The sequence below is a fragment of the Myxine glutinosa genome, chromosome 14 (genome assembly GCF_964187855.1).
Source record: "Myxine glutinosa chromosome 14, kmMyxGlut1.1, whole genome shotgun sequence".
In the NCBI taxonomy this organism is placed as follows: domain Eukaryota; kingdom Metazoa; phylum Chordata; class Myxini; order Myxiniformes; family Myxinidae; genus Myxine; species Myxine glutinosa.
In genome coordinates, this window is record NC_136274.1 from 81,756,180 (window position 1) to 81,781,179 (window position 25,000).

General features: G+C 44.6%; 1 protein-coding gene across 10 annotated transcripts in view; it reads right to left on the minus strand.

Annotated features, from left to right (window-relative positions):
* Positions 1-25,000, minus strand: part of LOC137439963 (dystrophin) — a 1,283,433-nt gene that overhangs the window by 724,228 nt on the left and 534,205 nt on the right. For all 10 annotated transcript variants that reach the window (XM_078768445.1, XM_078768443.1, XM_078768444.1 and 7 more), the window contains 2 exons: positions 22,250-22,429; positions 21,875-22,003 (listed from right to left, as the gene is read on the minus strand). In XM_078768445.1, the coding sequence (XP_078624571.1) occupies positions 21,875-22,003; positions 22,250-22,429 (309 nt within the window). The remainder of the gene's footprint in view (positions 1-21,874; positions 22,004-22,249; positions 22,430-25,000) is intronic.

Below are 25,000 nucleotides of genomic sequence, written 5' to 3' on the forward strand. Positions count from 1 at the left end.
AATTGAGGGCAAAGACAAGACGATGAAGTCTCAAAGACACACAACCTTTACATAATCTGAGTAGATTTTTTAATTTAAACATTGCTCATTGCACAAAAGACATTTAGAACATACAAGAGCTTCACACGTCACAAGACGCAATATATCAATATCCCACAGATAGATTATAATAGGATAGAATGAAATAAATGAAGCCAGCAACAAAAGAATGAGCTTCAAAACTGGAATTATGGGGAAAGAGGAACAAGACAGGAGAAGAGATGATGGCGACGATATCTTGTCCGGCAATAAGAGCGACGTGATCGGACGTGAGCCATGTTCAGCACTCGAGAAACTAAAGCGTTGGAATAACATAAGTAATGATGGAAATTTCCATCCCATTGAGATGGGAAAATTTGGCAATCCCAGTTGCCACCGTTGAAGATTTAAAAGCGGAATTAAATCACATCAGGGTCACAAACGATCACCACGTGACTTGATTGATTCCAGATCCAAGCAGATTGAGGTCATGCTTCTTTTTTTTTCTCCGCGAGGCTTTCTGTGAAATAGCAAAAAGACACGAGGGTGGCCTACAAAGTGAGCGTGTGCGAAAGGACAAGTTAAGAATGGCTAAGGCAAACAAAATGGCCTCCATTTTTTAAAATCGAATGCTGATTTTGCGATACAAAACAGGCACAACAACAACAACAACAACAACAACAACAACAACAACAACAATGAAAATATGACTGGAAATGTGGGACTTCCGTTTCCGGTCTTGCTGGCGAGGGTTCGTTTATTCGCAGCTCTACACGCTCTCCATCGAAATCGAAGTTAAGTAATTGTTCCCATTTGTATTTTCGTTATAACTGTATTTCTTTTATGGTGTATGTACGTATATTGTCCCGACGAAGATTTTCGGTGCAAATCTTTCATACCTGCATTGAAAATCGTGTTAATTCGTGTCGTGTCTTGAGGCCTTGTACAGTGTACACTGTACAACCTTGAGGCTTTGTTTTTCTCTCAGCGGTCCGTCATTTGTGATCCAATAACTTTCGTTCTCTGTTTTCCCAGTCTTTTCACCCCATAGCCTACTTCCTTATGTAAATCTCAACTCAAAAAAAAAAAAAAAGACTACCTTCTCTGTGCTCATTCGTTTATTCATTCTTATTCGTTCGTTCGTTCTTCGACCACGTGTTTCTCCCCCATTTCCCCAGATAGATTGTCAAATTTCAACTCGTTATTTTATCGTCCATGCGTTATTGTTTGATTATAGTTAGTTTTGGTTTGAATTTCCTGTAACTCGTAATTAATTAATCGTGTTCTGCTCCTCGTGTGCGGCCTTGTAGTTGTACCCCCGTCGGTGTTTTGTTAACTTAAGCGTGTTTTGCTTGGCTCTTGGTTTTTTCCCTTCTACCCCGAACATAATACTCTGTCTAACGTTCTAAATCCCCCCCCCCCTCCCCCCCAAAAAAAAAACATCCCAAAAAAAAACCCAAAAACATTTATTTTCCTTTCTCCACGTGTACTGTTGTCTCACCCTGTATTTTCTGTCCAGGTGTGCTGTTCGCCCCGCCCCCATTATCTCCTTGCCATCCACCGTTTGCCCTGTTCACGTGACTCGTGGTGGTCCCTCTCGGCTCTCCCCCGTTGGTATTTTGTGCATATAAGATTGTTCACAGTTCTGTTTAAATATTATTTAAATATGTTTAACCTTTCCCCTTCTGTGTTTTATTCAGTGGTATATTACAACACGCTGTTTTTCTTCCTATTTAAAAGGCTTTTCTCAATTTCCTCTCCAACTCATTCCACTTCAAAAAAAAGAAATTCAATATCTTATACGTCTCCCTCACTACATGGTCTAAATTCACATTCATTCCATCCCTCCTCCATCGTTCTGAATCGGATTGCTAACTTGAAAATCACAACAAACCCAATTTGTTATCAATGTTCGTCTTTCATTAATCATCCACATCCTAAACTCCCCTCTTGCCCCTCCCATCCAAATCCCCCCCCTTGCACCTACACTCTTAAACTCCCCCCTTGCCCCTCCACTCCTGAACTCCCCCCTTGCCCTTCCCCTCCTAAACTCCCCCCTTGCCCCTCCCCTCCAAATCCCCCCCCTTGCCCCTCCACTCCTGAACTCCCCCCTTGCCCTTCCCCTCATAAACTCCCCCCTTGCCCCTCCCCTCCAAATCCCCCCCCTTGCCCCTACACTCCTAAACTCCCCCCTTGCCCCTCCACTTCTAAACTTCCCCCTCCCCTCCTAAACTCCCCCCTTGCCCCTCCCCTCCTAAACTCCCCCCTCACTCCTCCCCTTCAAAACTCCCCCCCAACCCCTCCCATTCAATTCTCCCCCCATACCATTCCTCTCCAATTCTCCCTCCTCCCCCCTCCTCCTCCAAGCTGCCTCCTCCCCACTTCGTCTCCCTTCTATCTCATACCTCCACCCCCCCAAACCTTCTACTTTCCTCTGCCCCCCCTCAAACAACCCCTCACTGTGCCTCATCCCTTCACCATCAAACCTTTCATCCTCCTCATCCTTCCCTTTCTTGGAACTCTTCTGCAATATCTGACACACTATCAACTGCTCTCCCTACCTCCCCCTCTCATCCTTCATCTTACCCTACTCCTCCCCTCCCCTGTCCTGTACCCGATGCTCCCCCTCTCTCTTCATTAACGGTATGGACCTCAAACATCCGGGGCCTTCGCTCAAACCTGACTGATCTCTCCATACAGGTTGCTTCTGACAATCCAGACTTGATCTGACTTAACAGAGACTTTCCTCCTTCAAGATGTCTCTGATTCCTTAATATCTCTTCCTGGTTACTCCCTCCTCCGGTATGATAGACCTGAGCCTCGGCCTGGTGGTGGGGTGGCTATCTTTATCAAAAACTCTCTTCCTCACTCTCCTTGCACTGCCCTCTTTCCTCCTCACCCCCAGGAGTACCTCTGGCTACGGCTTCCTCTCCGCTCCCACCTTTTGTTCATATGTGTTCTGTACCGTCCCCCAAACAGTGATGACTCCATCTATATTTCACTGTCTGACAACATGGACCAACTTCTATCCACTCATCCCAACTCTCTCTTCCTCATATGTGGTGACTTCAACTGTCATCATGCCACCTGGTTGGGTGTGGGTTCCTCTCTCACCAGTCATGGCACCTCAGCAAAGGACTTCTGTGACTCACTGGGATTGACACAATCTGTCAATTTCCCGACCCGGATCTCAGCCAATGGAGTATCTTCTCTTCTAGACTTGGTAATGACAAACTTCCCTGCTAATGTCTGCTGCTCTTCTTCTGCTCCAATCGGTTCTTCTGATCATGTGCTTGTCAAAGTGGACATCTCTCTGGCCATTCTCAGAGAGCCTCCTCAGCGCCGACGAGTCTGGCATTTCACTCAGGCCGACTGGGACGGTCTTCAAGCAGCCATCAATCGTCTGGATTGGTCTCCCATCTCCACTGCCTCTGACATCAATTCTTCCTGGGAATTCTTCCAAAGCAAACTGTTCTCTCTCATGCACAGATTTATCCCATCTCGCCTTCAGTTGTCTTACCCTTCCTCCCGTCCATGGTACACTGAATCTTGTGGTGAGGCAGTTGCCCTGAAACAACTTGCCTTTGCCTCTTGGAAGGCTAATCCAACTGAAGGCAATCTCAGTTCCTTCCACCAAGCTCGGAACAAGTGTGTGTCTACCCTCAGGAGTGCCAGGAAGCACTATCTCTCCTCACTCAAGAATGAACTCTCAAACCTGTCTCCTTCCTCCAAATCCTGGTGGCATCTGGTCAAATCCGTTTCTGGTGTTTGTTCCCCCTCCATCCCCTCAAATGGCCACACAGTTGACATCGCACGTGACAAAGCCGAATGCCTCAACTCTGTGTTTGCCTCAAAATCCTTAGTCCCAAACCCATCTCTCTCTGTTCCCACCTTTCCCAGTCGAACCCAACTGCTCCTGGACTCTGTGTCCTTCTCTCCTGACAAGGTGGAGGAGTTTTTGTCAAACCTCGACTCTGATTCTGCAACTGGACCAGACGGCATCAGCCCACGGGTCCTAAAATCCTGCTCTGCCGCTCTGTCTCACCCTCTCTCTGTTCTTTTCACCCTATCTTTTGCTCAAGGTCATCTGCCAGCATCCTGGAAATCAGCTAACATTACCGCTTTACACAAAAAAGGTGCAAAAACAGATCCTTGCAACTACAGACCAATCAGCCTGCTCCCAATTATCAGCAAAGTCATGGAATCCATCATTGCTTCGGATATGAAATCTTTCCTCTTCTCCAATGGCTTGATCTCTGATCATCAATTTGGTTTCACCCCAGGTCACTCTACTCTGGACATGCTGCTTCTGCTGTCTCAACAATGGATGGAGGTCCTCAATGCCAAACAGGAAATCAGAGCTGTCTCCCTTGACATATAACGTGCCTTCGATACGGTCTGGCACCCAGCTCTGCTCACCAAACTCTCCTCCTATGGTATCCATGGAAATCTCCATGCATGGCTTGCGGACTTCCTCTCTGGTCGTAGTCAACGTATGGCCCTGAATGGATTTCTCTCATCTCCCCTTCCTGTTCAGGCTGGAGTTCCCCAAGGCAGTGTGCTGGGACCTGTGCTTTTTCTGGTCTTTATCAATGATCTCTCCGACTCTCTGGAAAATCCTCTCTATCTCTTTGCTGATGACTCCACTCTCTGCCGCTCCATTCCTCTTCCCTCAGATCGGCAGTCTGCAGCCTCCTCACTCTCTGAAGACCTGGACAAAATCACAGACTGGTCAAACAAGTGGAACATGTCTTTCAATCCTGACAAATCTCACTCTCTTACTATGTCTCTCCAAAAAGATCGACTGGACAACCCTCCCATCTACTTTCTCAACAATCCTCTCCAAGAAGTTCTGTCGCTCAAGCTTTTGGGTCTCACTATCTGCCATGATCTTTCTTGGGAAAACCACATTTCCAAGCTGGCCTCCAAAGCCAGTCGCCGACTGGGCATCCTCCGTCGTGCGAAGTCCTTCCTCCTCACCACATACAAGGCTTTCATCCGCAGCTCAATGGAATACTGTTCTCCCCTATGGGCTGGTGCTCCTGCCTCACACCTTGCTCGGCTTCACGCTGTTGAATCCAAAGCTTTCAAAATCATTGGAATCTCCCGCGATGAAGCTATCTCTGAGGGCCTTTCACTCACTCACCGCAGGCAGGTAGGTGGTCTTTCTGTCTTCTACCGACTCCTCTCCGGCCTTGCTCCCCCAGCTCTCTCTGTGCTCTGTCCCCCAAATATTCCTACAGGTCGCACAAGATCTGCCAGCAACCCTCTGATGGTTAAACTGCCGAAATCTCGGCTCTCTGCTCACCTTCACTCTTTCATTCCTCTTTTCTCCCGCCTCTGGAACAAACTCCCACACTCCCTTCAATCACACTCCTCCCTCCAGGTCTTTAAAACAGCTGTTCACCACCATCTCTTATCTTCCCCCATCCAAAACCTTGATCTTTTCTACCCCCACTAATTCACCCCAGATCCACCTTGTTTAAAATTCCAACTTCCTTCCTGGAAGTCCTGGCAGTGTCCATATGTTTATACCTCTCCCACCCCCCCCCCCCCCTTCACATGCCTCCCCCCCAAAGCCCTCTCCCTCCCACAGATCTCTCGATGTCTCCATGTCTCTCGGTCCCTGCTCTCAAATGTTTTGTTTGTGTCCTTCCCCCTCTCTCCCCATCTTGTCTACCGCTCCCGATGTCATTTGTTGTATGTGTCTGTTTGTCTTTCTGTGTGATTAATGTTCGCTCTTTCACGAGCCTCGATCTTGTATACAAAAAAATAATAATAATAATTTTAAAATAAAATTTCTAAATGCCTGATTTCATTGTATGGCCTGATGCAACCCAGGCAGCTAAGGAGGTAATGATGTCATTGCAGGGCCCTGTGTTGGCACATTTATTTATTTATGAATTTGGAATCGCTCAATCAACCAGGAAAAGGATGACCAATCAGTGGGGTTCCTTCATCGGGCCGTCTAGCACCTTGTAAATTGTTAAAGGAAGGATGTAAAAAATATCCCGGTTTCCAGGAGGATGTCTTGAAGATACTCTGCAAAGCAGACTAGAACTAGAACGGCACTTGGTAGAGAGCACACCTCCGCAAAGAAAATCAAAATACAGAATCACATTTAAACAAAATCAATCACAGAAATCGCCATAGGGCCAGTCTTTCACACCCTGATATACCCCTCGCCTTTGGCCATATCATTCAATGGTGAAGAATCACTAAAAATTCTACTAGCTGGTTCCGGATCCGGATCTTCACTGAAATTGAATCGATTCTTCCGTGTCAGACACACAACCTGTCCAACAAGTTTGATCCAAATCCATCCATAACTTTTTGAGATATCCTGATATGTATCGATTTTGGCCATATCTCCCAATGGTGAAGAATCACTTAAAAATTAAATAATTCTCATATCCGAATCCATATTCAGATCTTCACCAAAATGGAATCTGTTTGTCCGTGTCAGACACACAACCTGTCCAACAAGTTTGGTCCAAATCCATCCATAACTTTTTGAGATATCCTGATATGTATCGATTTTGGCCATATCTCCCAATGGTGAAGAATCACTTAAAAATTAAATAATTCTCATATCCGAATCCATATTCAGATCTTCACCAAAATGGAATCTGTTTGTCCGTGTCAGACACACAACCTGTCCAACAAGTTTGGTCCAAATCCATCCATAACTTTTTGAGATATCCTGATATGTATCGATTTTGGCCTTATCTCCCAATGGTGAAGAATCGTTTAAAAAAATTAAATAATTTTCATATCCGAATCCATATTCAGATCTTCACCAAAATTGAATGGATTCTTCCTTGTCACACACACAACCTGTCCAACAAGTTTGGTCCAAATCCATCCATAACCTTTTGAGATATCCTGCTATGTATCGCTTTTGGCCATATCTCCTCATGGTGAAGAATCACTTAAAAATGAAATAATTCTCATATCCGAATTCATATTCAGATCTTCACCAAAATCGAATCTATTTGTCCTTGTCAGACACCCAACCGGTCCACCAAGTTTCGTCCAAATCTGTCCACAACTTTTTGAGATATCCTGCTATGTATCGATTTTGGCCATATCTCCCAATGGAGAAGAATCACTTTAAAAATTCTAGTAGCCGGATCCAAATCCGGATCTTCACCAAAATCGAATCATTTCGTCCTTGTCACATACGCTACATCTCTGCCAAATTTCGTCCGAATCCGTCCACACCTCTTTGAGATAACTTGTTCACAAACTGACAGACAGACAAACAGACAGACAGGGGTGAAAACATAACCTCCATCCACCTTTGGTGGCGGAGGTAACGAGCTGGAGTGGCTGTTGCTGCGATGCACTTTGTGTATATTCTAGTTGAGCCGATCGTGAATCCTCGCCATAGCTTGCGTTCCGACCTGATTTTCTGGTCGATCGAGTCTGTTGAGCCATAATTTATCTTAAGAAGCTCCACTCTCACTCCAAGACCCTGGGATCTTCCAAAATAATTCCCAGAACAGTATTCTGGAAAATTATTTTGGAAGGAAATTCTAACCATGATGCCACCGAGTCTGGTTTGAGACCGAGACTCAGTGGCGTTATAGTTTGAGTCTGGGAAAATGGTGACTCAAACCCCGACCGAGTTGTGCCAAAGGCTAATAAAATAGTACGTGCTTCTTCATTGGTCGATGCTCAGAATAAACAAAGACTAGAGCTGCACGAGCAAAGAGCCATTGGTTGACAACCATCGCTCAGCCTTGATGGACCTGAGGGCCTCCTCCTCGTGCGTTGAAGTTCCTTGTCAAGGAACTCGGATTTAGAGATAATTACATTTCTCATTGAAAGCTCACAATGTTGGTTTTGGAGAACCTCTGGGTCAGTGCAGTTACAGAATAAGGAAGCTTTTAATTAGGTCTGGAAGTCAGCCTGACGTGCGACAAACGAGGAATAATTTGTCGTCGGTGGCGGACTAAAAGCTCGCCTTTGTTGATAGATGACATAATGATGTAATCGCAATAATTACAATTCAAATTGTCGCATGTGGCCAAGCTGAAAAAACAACATCAAATCCTCGCATGGGGCCAAGTTGAACCCCCCCCCCCCCCAAAAATCATCAAATCCTCGCATGTGGCCAAGTTGAAACCCTCCCCCCCCAAAAAAAACCATCAAATCCTCGCATGTGGCCAAGCTGAAAAAAACACCATCAAATCCTCGCATGTGGCCAAGCTGAATCCCCCCCCCCCAAAAAAAACCCATCAAATCCTCGCATGTGGCCAAGTTGAACCCCCCCCCCCCAAAAAAAACCCATCAAATCCTCGCATGTGGCCAAGCTGAAAAAAACCCCCATCAAATCCTCGCATGTGGCCAAGCTGAAAAAAACAAACAAAAAAAACCCCATCAAATCCTCGCATGTGGCCAAGTTGAAACCACCCCCCCCCCCCCAAAAAAAAACCCATCAAATCCTCGCATGTGGCCAAGCTGAAAAAAAACCCCATCAAATCCTCGCATGTGGCCAAGTTGAACCCCCCCCCCCAAAAAGCATCAAATCCTCGCATGGGGCCAAGTTGAACCCCCCCCCCCCAAAATCATCAAATCCTCGCATGTGGCCAAGTTGAAACCCTCCCCCCCCAAAAAAAACCATCAAATCCTCGCATGTGGCCAAGCTGAAAAAACCCCATCAAATCCTCGCATGTGGCCAAGCTGAATCCCCCCCCCCCCCAAAAACCATCAAATCCTCGCATGTGGCCAAGCTGAAAAAAACAAACAAAAAAAATCCCATCAAATCCTCACATGTGGCCAAGTTGAAACCCCCCCCCCCCCCCCAAAAAAAACCCATCAAATCCTCTCATGTGGCAAAGTTGAAAAAAAAAAAACCCAAAAAAACCATCAAATCCTCGCATGTGGCCAAGTTGAAACCCCCCCCCCCCCCAAAAAAAAACTATCAAATCCTCACATGTGGCCAAGCAAAAAAAAAAAAAACCCAAAAAACCCATCAAATCCTCATATGTGGCCAAGCTGAACCCCCCCCCTCCCCCAAAAACAATCAAATCCTCACATGTGGCCAAGATGAAAAACAAAAAACAACCAAAAATACCATCAAATGCTCAAATGTGACCAAGCTGAAAAACACCCCCAAAAAACCATCAAATCCTCGAATGTGGCCAAGCTGAAAAAAACCCCCCAAAAAAACATCAAATCCTCGCATGTGGCCAAGTTGAAACCACCCCCCCCCCAAAAAAAACCCATCAAATCCTCGCATGTGGCCAAGCTGAAAAAAAACCCCATCAAATCCTTGCATGTGGCCAAGTTGAACCCCCCCCCCCAAAAAGCATCAAATCCTCGCATGGGGCCAAGTTGAACCCCCCCCCCCAAAAAAAATCATCAAATCCTCGCATGTGGCCAAGTTGAAACCCTCCCCCCCCCCCCCAAAAACCATCAAATCCTCGCATGTGGCCAAGCTGAAAAAAACCCCATCAAATCCTCACATGTGGCCAAGCTGAAAATCCCCCCCCCCCCAAAAACCATCAAATCCTCGCATGTGGCCAAGCTGAAAAAAACAAACAAAAAAAATCCCATCAAATCCTCACATGTGGCCAAGTTGAAACCACCCCCCCCCCCCCAAAAAAAACCCCATCAAATCCTCGCATGTGGCCAAGCTGAAAAAAAACCCCATCAAATCCTCACATGTGGCCAAGTTGAACCCCCCCCCCCCCCAAAAAAACCCATCAAATCCTCTCATGTGGCAAAGTTGAAAAAAAAAACCCCCAAAAAACCATCAAATCCTCGCATGTGGCCAAGTTGAAACCCCCCCCCCCCCAAAAAAAAACTATCAAATCCTCACATGTGGCCAAGCAAAAAAAAAAAAACCCCAAAAACCCATCAAATCCTCATATGTGGCCAAGCTGAACCCCCCCCCCTCCCCCCTCCCCCCCAAAAACAATCAAATCCTCACATGTAGCCAAGATGAAAAACACCCCCAAAAAACCATCAAATCCTCGAATGTGGCCAAGCTGAAAAAAACCCCCCAAAAAAACAACATCAAATCCTCGCATGTGGCCAAGTTGAAAAAAAAAACCGGTCCGGTCTGGAGAGGACGCTGGCGTTACTTGTTCGCCGCTTCTCCGACTGGGTCATTGTACATAGTTTGCTTTTCTGGTGGTCGTGGCGGCTTTTTGGCCGTTGGGTCTGCCCTCTGCTCGGTCCCGGCTCTGCTCCTGGCTTCGCCTGCCCGGCTCTTCCACTGTTTCCTCAGGCCCGCTCCCGTTGTTTGCGACCGTTGTTTGCGGCTGTGGCTGTTTGCCGCTGTGGTCTTGGTTTGCTTGATTAGCAGCTGCGGTCGTTTGCCGCTGCGGCAAGGCCTACTCGTCCTCCTCAACCTTGGCCTCTTACTCGTCCCTTCGCTCTTGCCTGGCATGGCTCTAAGGTACTCCGCCGCAAGGCTTTTTCTGCTCAATACTCACTCCACCCCATCATGCATCTCTGCAATCAAATCCCACGGACTCCTGCGACGACCCAGATACATTCATAGAGGCTCTGGTCATAAGTTTGTTGATTTACAAACAGGTCACTTCATTCCCGTACTCTGGTCGGCTCAGCGCACTCCCACTCATCGTCCCAGCGCACCTGGTCACAGCAACGCACACGATCGCACCTCCTGTCTGCAAACCCTGGCTAAATCACCTGAGTTCATCCCCACCGTACAAAGCAACATCAAGCTCACCCTGTTCAATACCCGGTCCCTCAACAACAAAAGCCTCATCCTGAACGACTACATTCTGGAAAATAAACTGGACTTTCTCTGTCTCACTGAAACCTGGCAACAACCACTGGACTACTTCTCACTCAACCTCACTACACCCAATGGATATTCTTACATCAATAAACCACGCTCGGAGGGCCGAGGTGGTGGAATTGCCGTAATTCACCGAAAGTGCATCAAGACTAGCCTCATCTCCATCTCATCTGCTCCATCATTTGAACACCTGGCTTTTAAACTCTCTGGTCACACACAGTCAGTCATGGCTGTCGTCTACCGCCCTCCCAAACCACACCCATCATTCCTGTCTGACTTCTCCTACTTTCTGACCCAGCTATGTTCCCTCTCCCCCTCAATCCTCCTCCTCGGTGATTTCAATATCCACATGGACTCCACTGACTCCACAATAACCACTGACTTCACTGATTTACTCACCTGCTTTAACCTCACTCAACATGTCAACTTTCCTACCCGTAACCGTGGGCACATTCTGGACCTTGTCTGCTCCACTGGATTAATTTTGCACCATCTCTCTGGCTCCGACCTCACCCTCTCTGACCACTTAGCCATCACTAGGACCATCAACATCCCCACCCCAGCACCAAGGCATTATCGCACTATCAACTTCCGTAAGCTAAATGCTCTTTCACCTACCTCATTCTCATCCACCCTCTCTGAAAAAATGTCCACTTCTCCCTTCGTTGACCTCCACACCCCTTCTGACGACTACAAACACACTCTCTCCTCCTGCCTTGACCAGCTTGCGCCTATAAAAGCCAAAACAGTTTCTTTCACCCATTCTGCTCCCTGATTTACCCCTGAACTCCGCCTGATGAAAACTTGTGCTCGCCAACTTGAAAGACTCCGCAATAAAACAGGTCTCACAATCCACTCTCAAGCCTACAAAGACCACCTACAACACTACAAAGATTCCCTCTCCCACGCCCGCTCCGCCTACTACTCTCAAATTATCCACTCTGGCTCTGGAAACCCAAAAGCACTCTTCTCTACAATAAACAAACTCCTCAGCCCCCTGGACACCACCACCCAGTCATTCACAGTAGACAACTGCATCTCCTTCCTTTCATTCTTCCAAAGCAAAATTGACAACATCTACAGCAGCTTAACCACCACCGCACCTGCTCCCCCTCAAACCACCTGCCCTCCCTTATCCTGCCAACCCCTGTCTCAGTTCTCCCCAGTCTCCCCTACTGACCTCTCTGAACTCCTCATAGGAATGAAAACTGCCACCTGCACTCTTGACCCCATCCCCTCCAGCTTTGTCAAGGCCTCCCTTCCTGCTCTCTCCACTTATCACTGCAACAATAAACTCCTCCCTGTCTACAGGCATCATCCCACCATCCCTCAAAATTGCTGCTGTTACCCCCATTCTGAAAAAACCTGGACTCAACCCTGACACCCTAAACAACTTCAGACCCATCTCCAACCTACCCTTTCTGTCAAAAGTTTTGGAACGCGCTGTAGCCATTCAACTTAAACATCACCTCTCTGCCAATAACCTGTATGAAACATTCCAATCCGGATTCCGCTCCAACCACAGTACTGAAACTGCTCTCCTCAAAATCACCAACGACCTTCTCCTCTCCTCTGACGCCGGCAACCTCAACATTCTCATCCTCCTCGACCTCAGCGCCACCTTTGACACCATCAATCACACCATCCTCGTCACCCGACTTGAAACCACCTTTAACATCACCGGCACTGCCCTCTCTTGGATCAAATCATACCTCTCTGACAGACGCCAGTTCATCTCCATCAATAACTGCAAATCCCCCACTGCTCCCCTCCCCCAAGGTGTCCCCCAAGGTTCAGTTCTTGCCCCCCTCCTCTTCATCCTGTACCTGTCCCCCCTTGGTCACTTAATCCGCCGTCATGGTCTCCAATTCCACTGCTTCGCCGATGACATCCAGCTTTTCATCTCCACCAAGTCCATCTCCACTGCCACCCACTCTATCCTGACAAATTGCAGCACTGAAATAAAATCCTGGCTTCAAATCAACTTCCTCAAACTTAACTATGATAAGTCTGAAATAATCATCATTGGCCCAAAAACGCTCACCAAATCCACCCATAACTTTGCCCTCAACATCGACGGTTTCCCAGTATCCACCTCCCCTCACATCCGGAATCTTGGCATCATCTTTGACCAAACCCTCTCCTTCGACAAATACACTAAACAGATCACAAAGACAGCCTTCTTTCACCTGAAAGACATCGCCCGTCTCCGTCCATCCCTCTCCTCCACGGCTGCAGAAACCCTCATCCACGCCTTCATCACCTCCCGTCTGGACTACTGCAACAGCCTCCTCTTTGGTTCACCCTCAATAATCATCAATAAACTCCAATACATTCAGAACTCCGCTGCCCGTCTACTCACCCATTCCCGGACCCGTGACCACATCACCCCCGTCCTTTACAAGCTTCACTGGTTCCCCATCCCCCAGAGAATCCAGTACAAAATCCTCCTCTTGACCTACAAAGCCCTCCATAACCTGGCCCCATTCTACCTGACTGACCTCCTCTCCAGACACACTCCCACCCACAACCTCCGCTCTGCTGGTACCAACCTCCTGACCCCCCCCCCCCCCATGCGGACCAAATTCAGATCCTTGGGGGACAGGGCCTTCTCCATCGCTGCTCCCACCCTCTGGAACTCACTACCTCACACCATCAGAGACTCCTCCTCACTCACCACATTCAAAACATCACTCAAGACCCACGTGTTCAACACTGCATTCAACATTTAACCCACAGCATTTAACCCCTGACTATCTCTTCTCCTTCTCCTTCTCCTTCCTTTTGCTTTGATTATTTACCTGTTGATTTTTGTCTTTTTGCACTTGTTTTTTTTGTACTCTGTTAAAGCGTCTTTGGGCTTCTTGAAAAGCGCTATATAAAATAAATGTATTATTATTATAAAAAAAGCCCATCAAATCCTCGCATGTGTCCAAGTTGAACCCCCCCCCCTCACCCCCCCCCCCCCCCCAGAAAACCCATCAAAATCCTCGAATGTGGCCAAGCTGAGAAAAAAACCCCATCAAATCCTCGCATGTGGCCAAGCTGAAAAAAAAGCCCATCAAATCCTCGAATGTGGCCAAGCTGAGAAAAAACCCCATCAAATCCTCGCATGTGGCCAAGCTGAAAAAAAAGCCCATCAAATCCTCGCATGTGGCCAAGCTGAAAAAAACAAACAAAAACAACCCCTTCAAATCCTCTCATGTGGCGAAGTTGAAAACCCCCCCCCAAAAAACCATGAAATCCTCGCATGTGGCCAAGTTGAAAAAACCCCCCCTAAAAAACCATCAAATCCTCGCATGTGGCCAAGCTGAAACCCCCCCCCCCCCAAAAAAACTATCAAATCCTCACATGTGGCCAAGCAAAAAAAAAAAACAACCAAAAAAACCATCAAATCCTCATATGTGGCCAAGCTGAACCCCCCCCCCCCCCAAAAAAAACAATTAAAGCCTCACATGTGGCCAAGATGAAAAAAAAACAACCAAAAATACCATCAAATACTCGAATGTGGCCAAGCTGAAAAACACCCCCAAAAAACCATCAAATCCTCAAATGTGGCCAAGCTGAAAAAACAACATCAAATCCTCGCATGTGGCCAAGTTGAACCGCCCCCCCCACCCCAAAACCATCAAATCCTCGCATGTGGCCAAGCTGAAAAAAAAACCCATCAAATCCTCGCATGTGACCCAGCTGAACCCCCCCCCCCCCCACCATCCCCCAAAAAACCATCAAATCCTCGAATGTGGACAAGCTGGAAAAAAACAAACCCAAAAAACCCCATGAAATCCTCGCATGTGGCCAAGCTGAAAAAACAAACGAAAAAACTCCATCAAATCCTAACCCCCCCCCCCCCAAAAAAACTATCAAATCCTCACATGTGGCCAAGCAAAAAAAAAAAAAAACCAAAAAAACCATCAAATCCTCATATGTAGCCAAGCTGAACCCCCCCCCCCCAAAAAACAATCAAATCCTCATGTGGCCAAAATGAAAAAAAAAAAAAAAAAAAACCATCAAATACTCGAATGTGGCCAAGCTGAAAAACACCCCCAAAAAACCATCAAATCCTCGAATGTGGCCAAGCTGAAAAAACAACATCAAATCCTCACATGTGGCCAAGTTGAACCCCCCCCCCCCCAAAAACCATCAAATCCTCGCATGTGGCCAAGCTGAAAAAAAAACCCATCAAATCCTCGCATGTGACCCAGCTGAACCCCCCCCCCCCCCCGCCATCCCCCAAAAAACCATCAAATCCTCGAATGTGGACAAGCTGGAAAAAAAAAAAACCAAAAAAACCATAAAATCCTCGAATGTGGCCAAGCTGAGAAAAAACCCCATCAAATCCTCGCATGTGGCCAAGCTGAAAAAACAAACAAAAACCCCATCAAATCCTCGCATGTGGCCAAGTTGAAAGAACCCCCCCCCCAAAAACCATCAAATCCTCGCATGTGGCCAAGTTGAAAAAAAAAAACCCCCAAAAAACCATCAAATCCTCATGTGGCCAAGCTGAAAAAACACCCCCAAAAAACCATCAGATCCTCGAATGTGGCCAAGCTGGAAAAAACAAACAACCAAAAAAACCATAAAATCCTCAAATGTGGCCAAGCTGAAAAAAAACAAACCAAAAAAACCATAAAATCCTCGAATGTGGCCAAGCTGAAAAACAAACAAAAAAAAAAAAAACATAAAATCCTCGAATGTGGACAAGTTGGAAAAAACAAACCAAAAAAACCATAAAATCCTCGAATGTGGACAAGTTGGAAAAAACAAACCAAAAAAACCATAAAATCCTCGAATGTGGCCAAGCTGAAAAAAACCATAATATCCTCGAATGTGGCCAAGCTGGAAAAAACAAACCAAAAAAACCATAAAATCCTCGAATGTGGCCAAGCTGAAAAAAACAAACCAAAAAAACCATAAAATCCTCGAATGTGGACAAGCTGGAAAAAAAAAAAACCAAAAAAAACCCATAAAATCCTCGAATGTGGCCAATCTGGAAAAAAAAAAACCCCCAAAAAACCATAAAATCCTCGAATGTGGCCAAGCTGAAAAAAAAACAAAAAAAAAAAAACATAAAATCCTCGAATGTGGCCAAGCTGAAAAAAAACAAACCAAAAAAACATAAAATCCTCGAATGTGGCCAAGCTGAAAAAAACCCCCCCCCCAAAAACATAAAATCCTCGAATGTGGCCAAGCTGAAAAAATTAAAAAAACCCAAAAAACATAAAATCCTCCAATGTGGCCAAGCGGAAAAAAAAACCCCCCAAAAACCATAAAATCCTCGAATGTGGCCAAGCTGAAAAAAAACAAACCAAAAAAACATAAAATCCTCGAATGTGGCCAAGCTGAAAAAAAAAACCCCCCAAAAACCATAAAATCCTCGAATGTGGCCAAGCTGAAAAAATATAAAAAACCCAAAAAACATAAAATCCTCCAATGTGGCCAAGCGAAAAAAAAACAAACCAAAAAAACCATAAAATCCTCGAATGTGGCCAAGCTGAAAAAAAAAAAACCCCAAAAAACCATAAAATCCTCGAATGTGGCCAAGCTGAAAAAAAAAAACCCCAAAAAACCATAAAATCCTCGAATGTGGCCAAGCTGAAAAAATTTAAAAAACCCAAAAAACATAAAATCCTCCAATGTGGCCAAGCGGAAAAAAAACAAACCAAAAAAACCATAAAATCCTCGAGTGTGGCCAAGCTGAAAAAAAAAACCCCCAAAAAACCATAAAATCCTCGAATGTGGCCAAGCTGAAAAAAAACCCCCCAAAAAACCATAAAATCCTCGCATGTGGCCAAGTTGAAAAAACCCCCCCTAAAAAACCATCAAATCCTCGCATGTGGCCAAGCTGAAACCCCCCCCCCCCCCCCAAAAAACTATCAAATCCTCACATGTGGCCAAGCAAAAAAAAAAAACAACCAAAAAAACCATCAAATCCTCATATGTGGCCAAGCTGAACCCCCCCCCCCCCCAAAAAAACAATTAAAGCCTCACATGTGGCCAAGATGAAAAAAAAAACAACCAAAAATACCATCAAATACTCGAATGTGGCCAAGCTGAAAAACACCCCCAAAAAACCATCAAATCCTCAAATGTGGCCAAGCTGAAAAAACAACATCAAATCCTCGCATGTGGCCAAGTTGAACCGCCCCCCCCACCCCAAAACCATCAAATCCTCGCATGTGGCCAAGCTGAAAAAAAAACCCATCAAATCCTCGCATGTGACCCAGCTGAACCCCCCCCCCCCCCCCACCATCCCCCAAAAAACCATCAAATCCTCGAATGTGGACAAGCTGGAAAAAAACAAACCCAAAAAACCCCATGAAATCCTCGCATGTGGCCAAGCTGAAAAAACAAACGAAAAAACTCCATCAAATCCTAACCCCCCCCCCCCCCCAAAAAAAACTATCAAATCCTCACATGTGGCCAAGCAAAAAAAAAAAAAAACCAAAAAAACCATCAAATCCTCATATGTAGCCAAGCTGAACCCCCCCCCCCCAAAAAACAATCAAATCCTCATGTGGCCAAAATGAAAAAAAAAAAAAAAAAAAACCATCAAATACTCGAATGTGGCCAAGCTGAAAAACACCCCCAAAAAACCATCAAATCCTCGAATGTGGCCAAGCTGAAAAAACAACATCAAATCCTCACATGTGGCCAAGTTGAACCCCCCCCCCCCCAAAAACCATCAAATCCTCGCATGTGGCCAAGCTGAAAAAAAAACCCATCAAATCCTCGCATGTGACCCAGCTGAACCCCCCCCCCCCCCCGCCATCCCCCAAAAAACCATCAAATCCTCGAATGTGGACAAGCTGGAAAAAAAAAAAACCAAAAAAACCATAAAATCCTCGAATGTGGCCAAGCTGAGAAAAAACCCCATCAAATCCTCGCATGTGGCCAAGCTGAAAAAACAAACAAAAACCCCATCAAATCCTCGCATGTGGCCAAGTTGAAAGAACCCCCCCCCCAAAAACCATCAAATCCTCGCATGTGGCCAAGTTGAAAAAAAAAAACCCCCAAAAAACCATCAAATCCTCATGTGGCCAAGCTGAAAAAACACCCCCAAAAAACCATCAGATCCTCGAATGTGGCCAAGCTGGAAAAAACAAACAACCAAAAAAACCATAAAATCCTCAAATGTGGCCAAGCTGAAAAAAAACAAACCAAAAAAACCATAAAATCCTCGAATGTGGCCAAGCTGAAAAACAAACAAAAAAAAAAAAAACATAAAATCCTCGAATGTGGACAAGTTGGAAAAAACAAACCAAAAAAACCATAAAATCCTCGAATGTGGACAAGTTGGAAAAAACAAACCAAAAAAACCATAAAATCCTCGAATGTGGCCAAGCTGAAAAAAACCATAATATCCTCGAATGTGGCCAAGCTGGAAAAAACAAACCAAAAAAACCATAAAATCCTCGAATGTGGCCAAGCTGAAAAAAACAAACCAAAAAAACCATAAAATCCTCGAATGTGGACAAGCTGGAAAAAAAAAAAACCAAAAAAACCCATAAAATCCTCGAATGTGGCCAATCTGGAAAAAAAAAACCCCCAAAAAACCATAAAATCCTCGAATGTGGCCAAGCTGAAAAAAAAACAAAAAAAAAAAACATAAAATCCTCGAATGTGGCCAAGCTGAAAAAAAACAAACCAAAAAAACATAAAATCCTCGAATGTGGCCAAGCTGAAAAAAACCCCCCCCCCAAAAACATAAAATCCTCGAATGTGGCCAAGCTGAAAAAATTTAAAAAACCCAAAAAACATAAAATCCTCCAATGTGGCCAAGCGGAAAAAAAAACCCCCCAAAAACCATAAAATCCTCGAATGTGGCCAAGCTGAAAAAAAACAAACCAAAAAAACATAAAATCCTCGAATGTGGCCAAGCTGAAAAAAAAAACCCCCCAAAAACCATAAAATCCTCGAATGTGGCCAAGCTGAAAAAATATAAAAAACCCAAAAAACATAAAATCCTCCAATGTGGCCAAGCGAAAAAAAAACAAACCAAAAAAACCATAAAATCCTCGAATGTGGCCAAGCTGAAAAAAAAAAACCCCAAAAAACCATAAAATCCTCGAATGTGGCCAAGCTGAAAAAAAAAACCCCAAAAAACCATAAAATCCTCGAATGTGGCCAAGCTGAAAAAATTTAAAAAACCCAAAAAACATAAAATCCTCCAATGTGGCCAAGCGGAAAAAAAACAAACCAAAAAAACCATAAAATCCTCGAATGTGGCCAAGCTGAAAAAAAAAACCCCCAAAAAACCATAAAATCCTCGAATGTGGCCAAGCTGAAAAAAAACCCCCCAAAAAACCATAAAATCCTCGAATGTGGCCAAGCTGAAAAAATAAAAAAACCCAAAAAACATAAAATCCTCCAATGTGGCCAAGCGGAAAAAAAACAAACCAAAAAAACCATAAAATCCTCGAATGTGGCCAAGCTGAAAAAAAAAACCCCCAAAAAACCATAAAATCCTCGAATGTGGCCAAGCTGAAAAAAAAAAAACCCAAAAAACATAAAATCCTCCAATGTGGCCAAGCGGAAAAAAAACAAACCAAAAAAACCATAAAATCCTCGAATGTGGCCAAGCTGAAAAAAAAAACCCCCAAAAAACCATAAAATCCTCGAATGGCCAAGCGGAAAAAAAACAAACCAAAAAAACCATAAAATCCTCGAATGTGGCCAAGCTGAAAAAAAAAACCCCCAAAAAACCATAAAATCCTCGAATGTGGCCAAGCTGAAAAAAAAAAAACCAAAAAAACCATCAACGTTTGAATTGCAATGAAGAGCTCGGATTCTATTCCGGGCGCATTTGTTAACGCCTTCTGTTGTAATGTTTCAGCGTTGTCAAATTCCTTTCTGGACACCTTTGCATTTACCTTTGCAGTTCCAATGTTGAATGGATGGTCCTTGTCGTCGACCCAATAGCCAACTGCTTTGGCTGTAAACATCACTTCCAAATATTCTCGTCAAATCTGATTGGTATTTGAAGATATTACAGATGTCGTGATGTCACACAGTGAGAACACCAAAAGGAGTTTATTTTTGTAATGAACAAAAAAGATCAACGACTATCATCGTCTCCGGCGGTCATTGCGGTAATAATCACATTCCTCGTACTCCCGGCAGTGCAAGGACAAGCTGAAGGACTTTGAGAGTTCAGAGATTAGGGAGCACATTTGATCGAGTTTATCGCATAATATTGTGTCACACTTGCCAAGGGCTTTGCAAATTAAAAGAAGAAAGTAGATAATACGCACAGTAATTTGGGGAGCAGATTATTACAGACGGGCTAAATTAAAAGATTCGCCAAGCTGGTGTATCCAGTGGGGACAAACATAATAACTTTGGTGGCAGGCCTTTAATTATGTGCGTTTGCAAGCATGATTCGATTCGATTAAATTCCACGGTAAGGAGGAGATTTGGGATGGTGCTGCCTTCAATATGCAGTATCTTAACCCCTATCCAAAGGTGCTTCTGAGGGCGTTTTAAAGAGTCGACAATGGTGTGTCGATTGGCATGACTTGCACACGAGACCGTGCTCTGCAGACGGATTACTCACTTTGTTGACGTCATTCGCGAGTCATCTGGGTTCTTGAGCACAATGGAATCCAAAGATTAGCTCAGTTTCTAAGGCTGAGAATCCAAGTCCTGAACTAGAACTAGAACGACATTTGGTGGAGTGCATACCTCCGCCAGGTTGAACAGTTTTTGTTTTGTATCCCACTGATAGGCCGGATTCTGCATCTGAACCTGAACCAAAATCGAATTGGCTTGTTTTTGTCACCTACGCAGCCCGTCCACTAAATTTCGCTAAATGCCATCCATAACCTTTTTGAGATATCCTCATCACAGAGAGACAAACAGACAGATAGGGGTGAAAACATAACCTCCGCATACCATCGGTAGCGGAGGCACCTAAATGGTATTTTTTAGAATACTTACCCTGTACAGTCAACTTGGTGTGAGCCAACTCTTCTGTTTTTGAACGTTTTTAAAAATTTGATCCAATATGGCTGCCAAACCACGTGAGCGATTACATCATAAATTTATATTCTCTAATATAATGGTTGCATAGATCACGCTCAATAAATTAAAAACTGATCAGACTAAGAATTTTCCATGTCAAATTATGACGTCATAATTACGACACCAATGACGACATCATTAGCAACACCTATTCCCCATGCAGAGTTCTTTACAATGAGCCACATTTCAATTTTTTTCCATGGAGCGGTTATGGAGATATAGAGGTGTAACGTTTTTCAGTTTTTCCAAGATGGTGCCTGTACCATGTTATCTGTTATTGTATTATTACATCATGTTATTACATCATAATTATCATTAAAATATTCTACAGGAGGAGGTGCTCCTGTGGTGAAAATTTTGTGTCAATCAGACCAAGAATTGCAGAGAAAAAATAATTCATACTGATCGATTCAAGCGTTGTACTTGTCAAATTATGACGTCATAAATAAGGTACCTATGACATCATAATTAACATATCTTATTCCACATGGGGAGTTCTTTACAATGAACCATGTTTCAATTTTTTTCCATGGAGCAGTTTCAGAGATATAGAGGTACAACATTTTTCGATTTTTCCAAGATGGCGCCTGTACCACGTGACCTATGACGTCATAATTATAAATAAAAAAAATTCTACAGGTGGAGGCACTCCGATGGTAAAATTTCGTGCCAATCGGACCATCAATGGTTGCCGAGAAAATGAATTTTATAAATGCAGACACTTACGCACGCACGTACGCACCGAATGCTTAACCCTGCTTTTCGCTTCGCGAGCGCAGGGTAATAATGCCACCATAGGCCCAATTTTCACCAATAACCTTTGGCATACCGGCCCAATGTCCTCAACAATCGGCCACCATAATGTCCATGTGTTTTATTATTTATGCATGTGTGTGTACTGACATGTGTAGTTCATTTTGACTGTTCGACCTACAAAAGTGAAAGAAGAGCTCCTGGGGTCACGTCAAGGGGCAGTCATGAAGCGGCGCGAGTATGATGTGACTGCATGTGTCGTGTTGTGTTCACAGACTCACAACTACTGCTTCAACTCACTTTGTACACATTTTCGCGCTCATGCATTGGGAGCTTTTCTGCGTCATCCAGCAAAACCTGCGAGTGGTAGATCCAAGTGGTGATGTCGGCGATATTCTGGTCAAACTGCGTCATCTGCGTCTGGTAATCCTAAGGGAAAACAAAACATTCACGAGACAAAATGTGGATCACGTGACATGCCAGATCAGATAATTCACCATCATAAGAAGGGATCTTCAAAGACCAGTAGAAAAAAATTGCAACACAAAAGGGAAATGTGCATTTGCTCACGGGAGTTTTCAAACTCCTTTTGCATTGTCAACCGTTGCCGGAAGTATCGTGATCACACCTTCTTGGAAAGGTAAGGTAAAAGATGGAGAGGAAAGGTGAAGATACCTGCAGCAGTCGATGCCACTCTTCTGTGCGTGACGTCACGGCAATCCAATTGCTGTTGAGAAGACTCAGCTTGTCATCCACAGAATTCTCTTGGCCTTTTAGCAGAGCCGTCAGGCTGGCACCAGTTTCCCCTGCTGCCGCTAGCAATGGCCTACGCTTCTCAACCTCTTTCTGTGTGACCTGTCGATAATCAAAATTGGCCGCAAACGGTCACCTTCGAGGTCACTCGCCACATTTGACGCAGTCATCAAAACAATCTTAGCTTCAGAACTTGCTCAAACATTTGGAGAATTATTGCTCGTCATATTGTGAACAGTTAAGCCTGGTGTTGGCTTAGCAGTTAGAGTGCTGGCTTGGGATCCTAGGATCCTGGGTCCGAATCCAGGTTGATCGCTGAAATAACACCAGGGGGGTCATCATTGCATCATCACTCAACCTATCATCATTCCGTGGTCGGCAAATTGAGTGCCAGTTCACTGGTAATACCCTGTGTGTCGCAAGAGGCGACTAACAGGGTTGGCGGCAGGAAGAGGATCCGGGAGGAAGGTTGGCGTAATACCCTGTGTGTCGCAAGAGGCGACTAACAGGTTTGGCGGCGGGAAGGTTGGCGGCGTAAAACATTGCTTCAAAAAGGGGGCCATGGTGCCCGAAAAAGGCCAACCCCTGCTCTGTGGGGAAAAATGGCCTCAAAAGGTGGTTCCTATATTGTGAACAGTTAAAGATGGTAGTTGGACGGCGATCAGTTCTAAACTAAATAAATGCATGCACGATGCCGTGTTTTATGTACTGATTAGAGGGCTGATGTTGTTGTAGACTGTAGACAGTCACAATGTTCTTATTTACTTTTGCACGATTTCAATCGATATGCTCATCGATAACAATTCTATGTTCTGTTAGCTTCCGTCTGCACGATGAGCTATCTAGAGTATACATACAAAGGGAAAATCATCATCATCCTAAAATACGCCATTTGGGTCTGTCCGTCTGTCTGATGATTTTTTGACGTCAATACATTCCGTCGTTACTTATCCAATCTCAACCAAACTTGACAGGATGACCAAGGGTTACATAATGAAGGTTGTAGCATATTCATTTGGCCCCCTCCCCAAGGGGGTTTTCTCGCCCGAGCAGGTTTTCCCCGCCATTGCCGTCAATGGCATTGCGTGTTGAGGTGTATATCAATGTTAAGTTAGCTTTATCGTGGTGTTTTTCCAAAGAAGAAGATTTATCTTGGCGTTTTTCAAAAGAAGCTTTTAATAACAAAATTAATGATGATCCAATATTGTTAATGTTATTACAAAACAATATTAATACTAATTAAAACTGCGGGCAGTGATGATCCGGGGACCGTACCGCTCCATCCTGATTGGACGGGTGCATGCCAGAGTCGTTGACAACGACAGCCCAGATCCGATTGTTCAAAGTTTCAACTCAATCGATCGAAAAATGAAGGCAGGCATGCATTTTAACGGTTGCCAAAAAATGCAATATGGCCGCCATGTCACGTGACCTATGACGTCATATTTATGATATGTATACAATCACATGCCGTACCATAAGTGGTCAAAGTTTCAACTCAATCGGTCGAAAAATGAAAGTGGGGATGCATTTTAAACGTTTTCAAAAAATCCAATATGGCCGCCATGTCACGTGACCTATGACGTCATAATTAGGATATGCATCCAATCAAGTGACATACTATAATTGGTCAAGGTATCAAGTTCATCTGACCAACAGTTTGGCCTGCAGTTCGATACAAAATTCATGGCATCACAATATTAATTAAATAAAATAAATGCAGAGTCAGCACTTTTTTAATTGGCGCGCCGTAGACTAATTAAGCCAAAAATGAAAAATCGGAGAAAAGAGCGTTCTTCGCCTTGGGGTGTACTATATGTGTGCCAAGGTTCAACTCAATAGGTCGAAAAATGAAGGAGGAGATAGGTTTTTAAGATTTTCACTAAATCCAATATGGCCGCCACAAAACGTTACCTATGACGTCATAATTAGGATATGCATCAAGTCAGATGGTATCCCATACATGGTCAAAGTTTCAAATTCCTACGATGAAAGGTGTGACCTGTAGGTCGCCAACAAATTTTCATGGAATCAGAATAATCTTATCTATAATTCCAGCAATCTCTGTGTGTCTGTCTGTGTGTCTGTGTGTCTGTGTGTCTGTGTGTCTGTGTGTCTGTGTGTCTGTGACCGCTGTTTCTCGACAACCACGGGTCCGATATACTTGAAACTTGCCAGGTATATTGCTGGGGACCCGAGGATGTGCCTTTTCAAGGTTTCATATTAATCGGACAATTACTTACCGAGCTATGTCCAAAAAACGCTTCAACCAATCAGAGAGCAGCGAGCTATCACGTGTGCCGAACGTGGCGATCAGACTCTGCCTCGGACGGCACATTTGACAGCGTATTCATTTATTTCACGTTGGAAAACTATGTTGCCGTTAAACTATGTTTTAAAACGAATTCAAACTGCGATTAAATTAAAACGATTCATCCTAACTGCGATTTGCGAACTTCCGGACAGTGACGACTGTCCGGCAGCACGCTTTCCGGCATCCAATCACAGAACGCTTTGTTGCGTAGGCGTGGCCGATGTGAGACGAGCGGAGCTGAGCGCGTTACGAGCTGACCGCCATTACGGTACGTAATTCGATTTCTTATGCGCATTATTTCTCCCAATTCAGTCAGAGCGAAGGGCGGAAGCGAAGAGCGTTGTATTTTTTGTTTACGG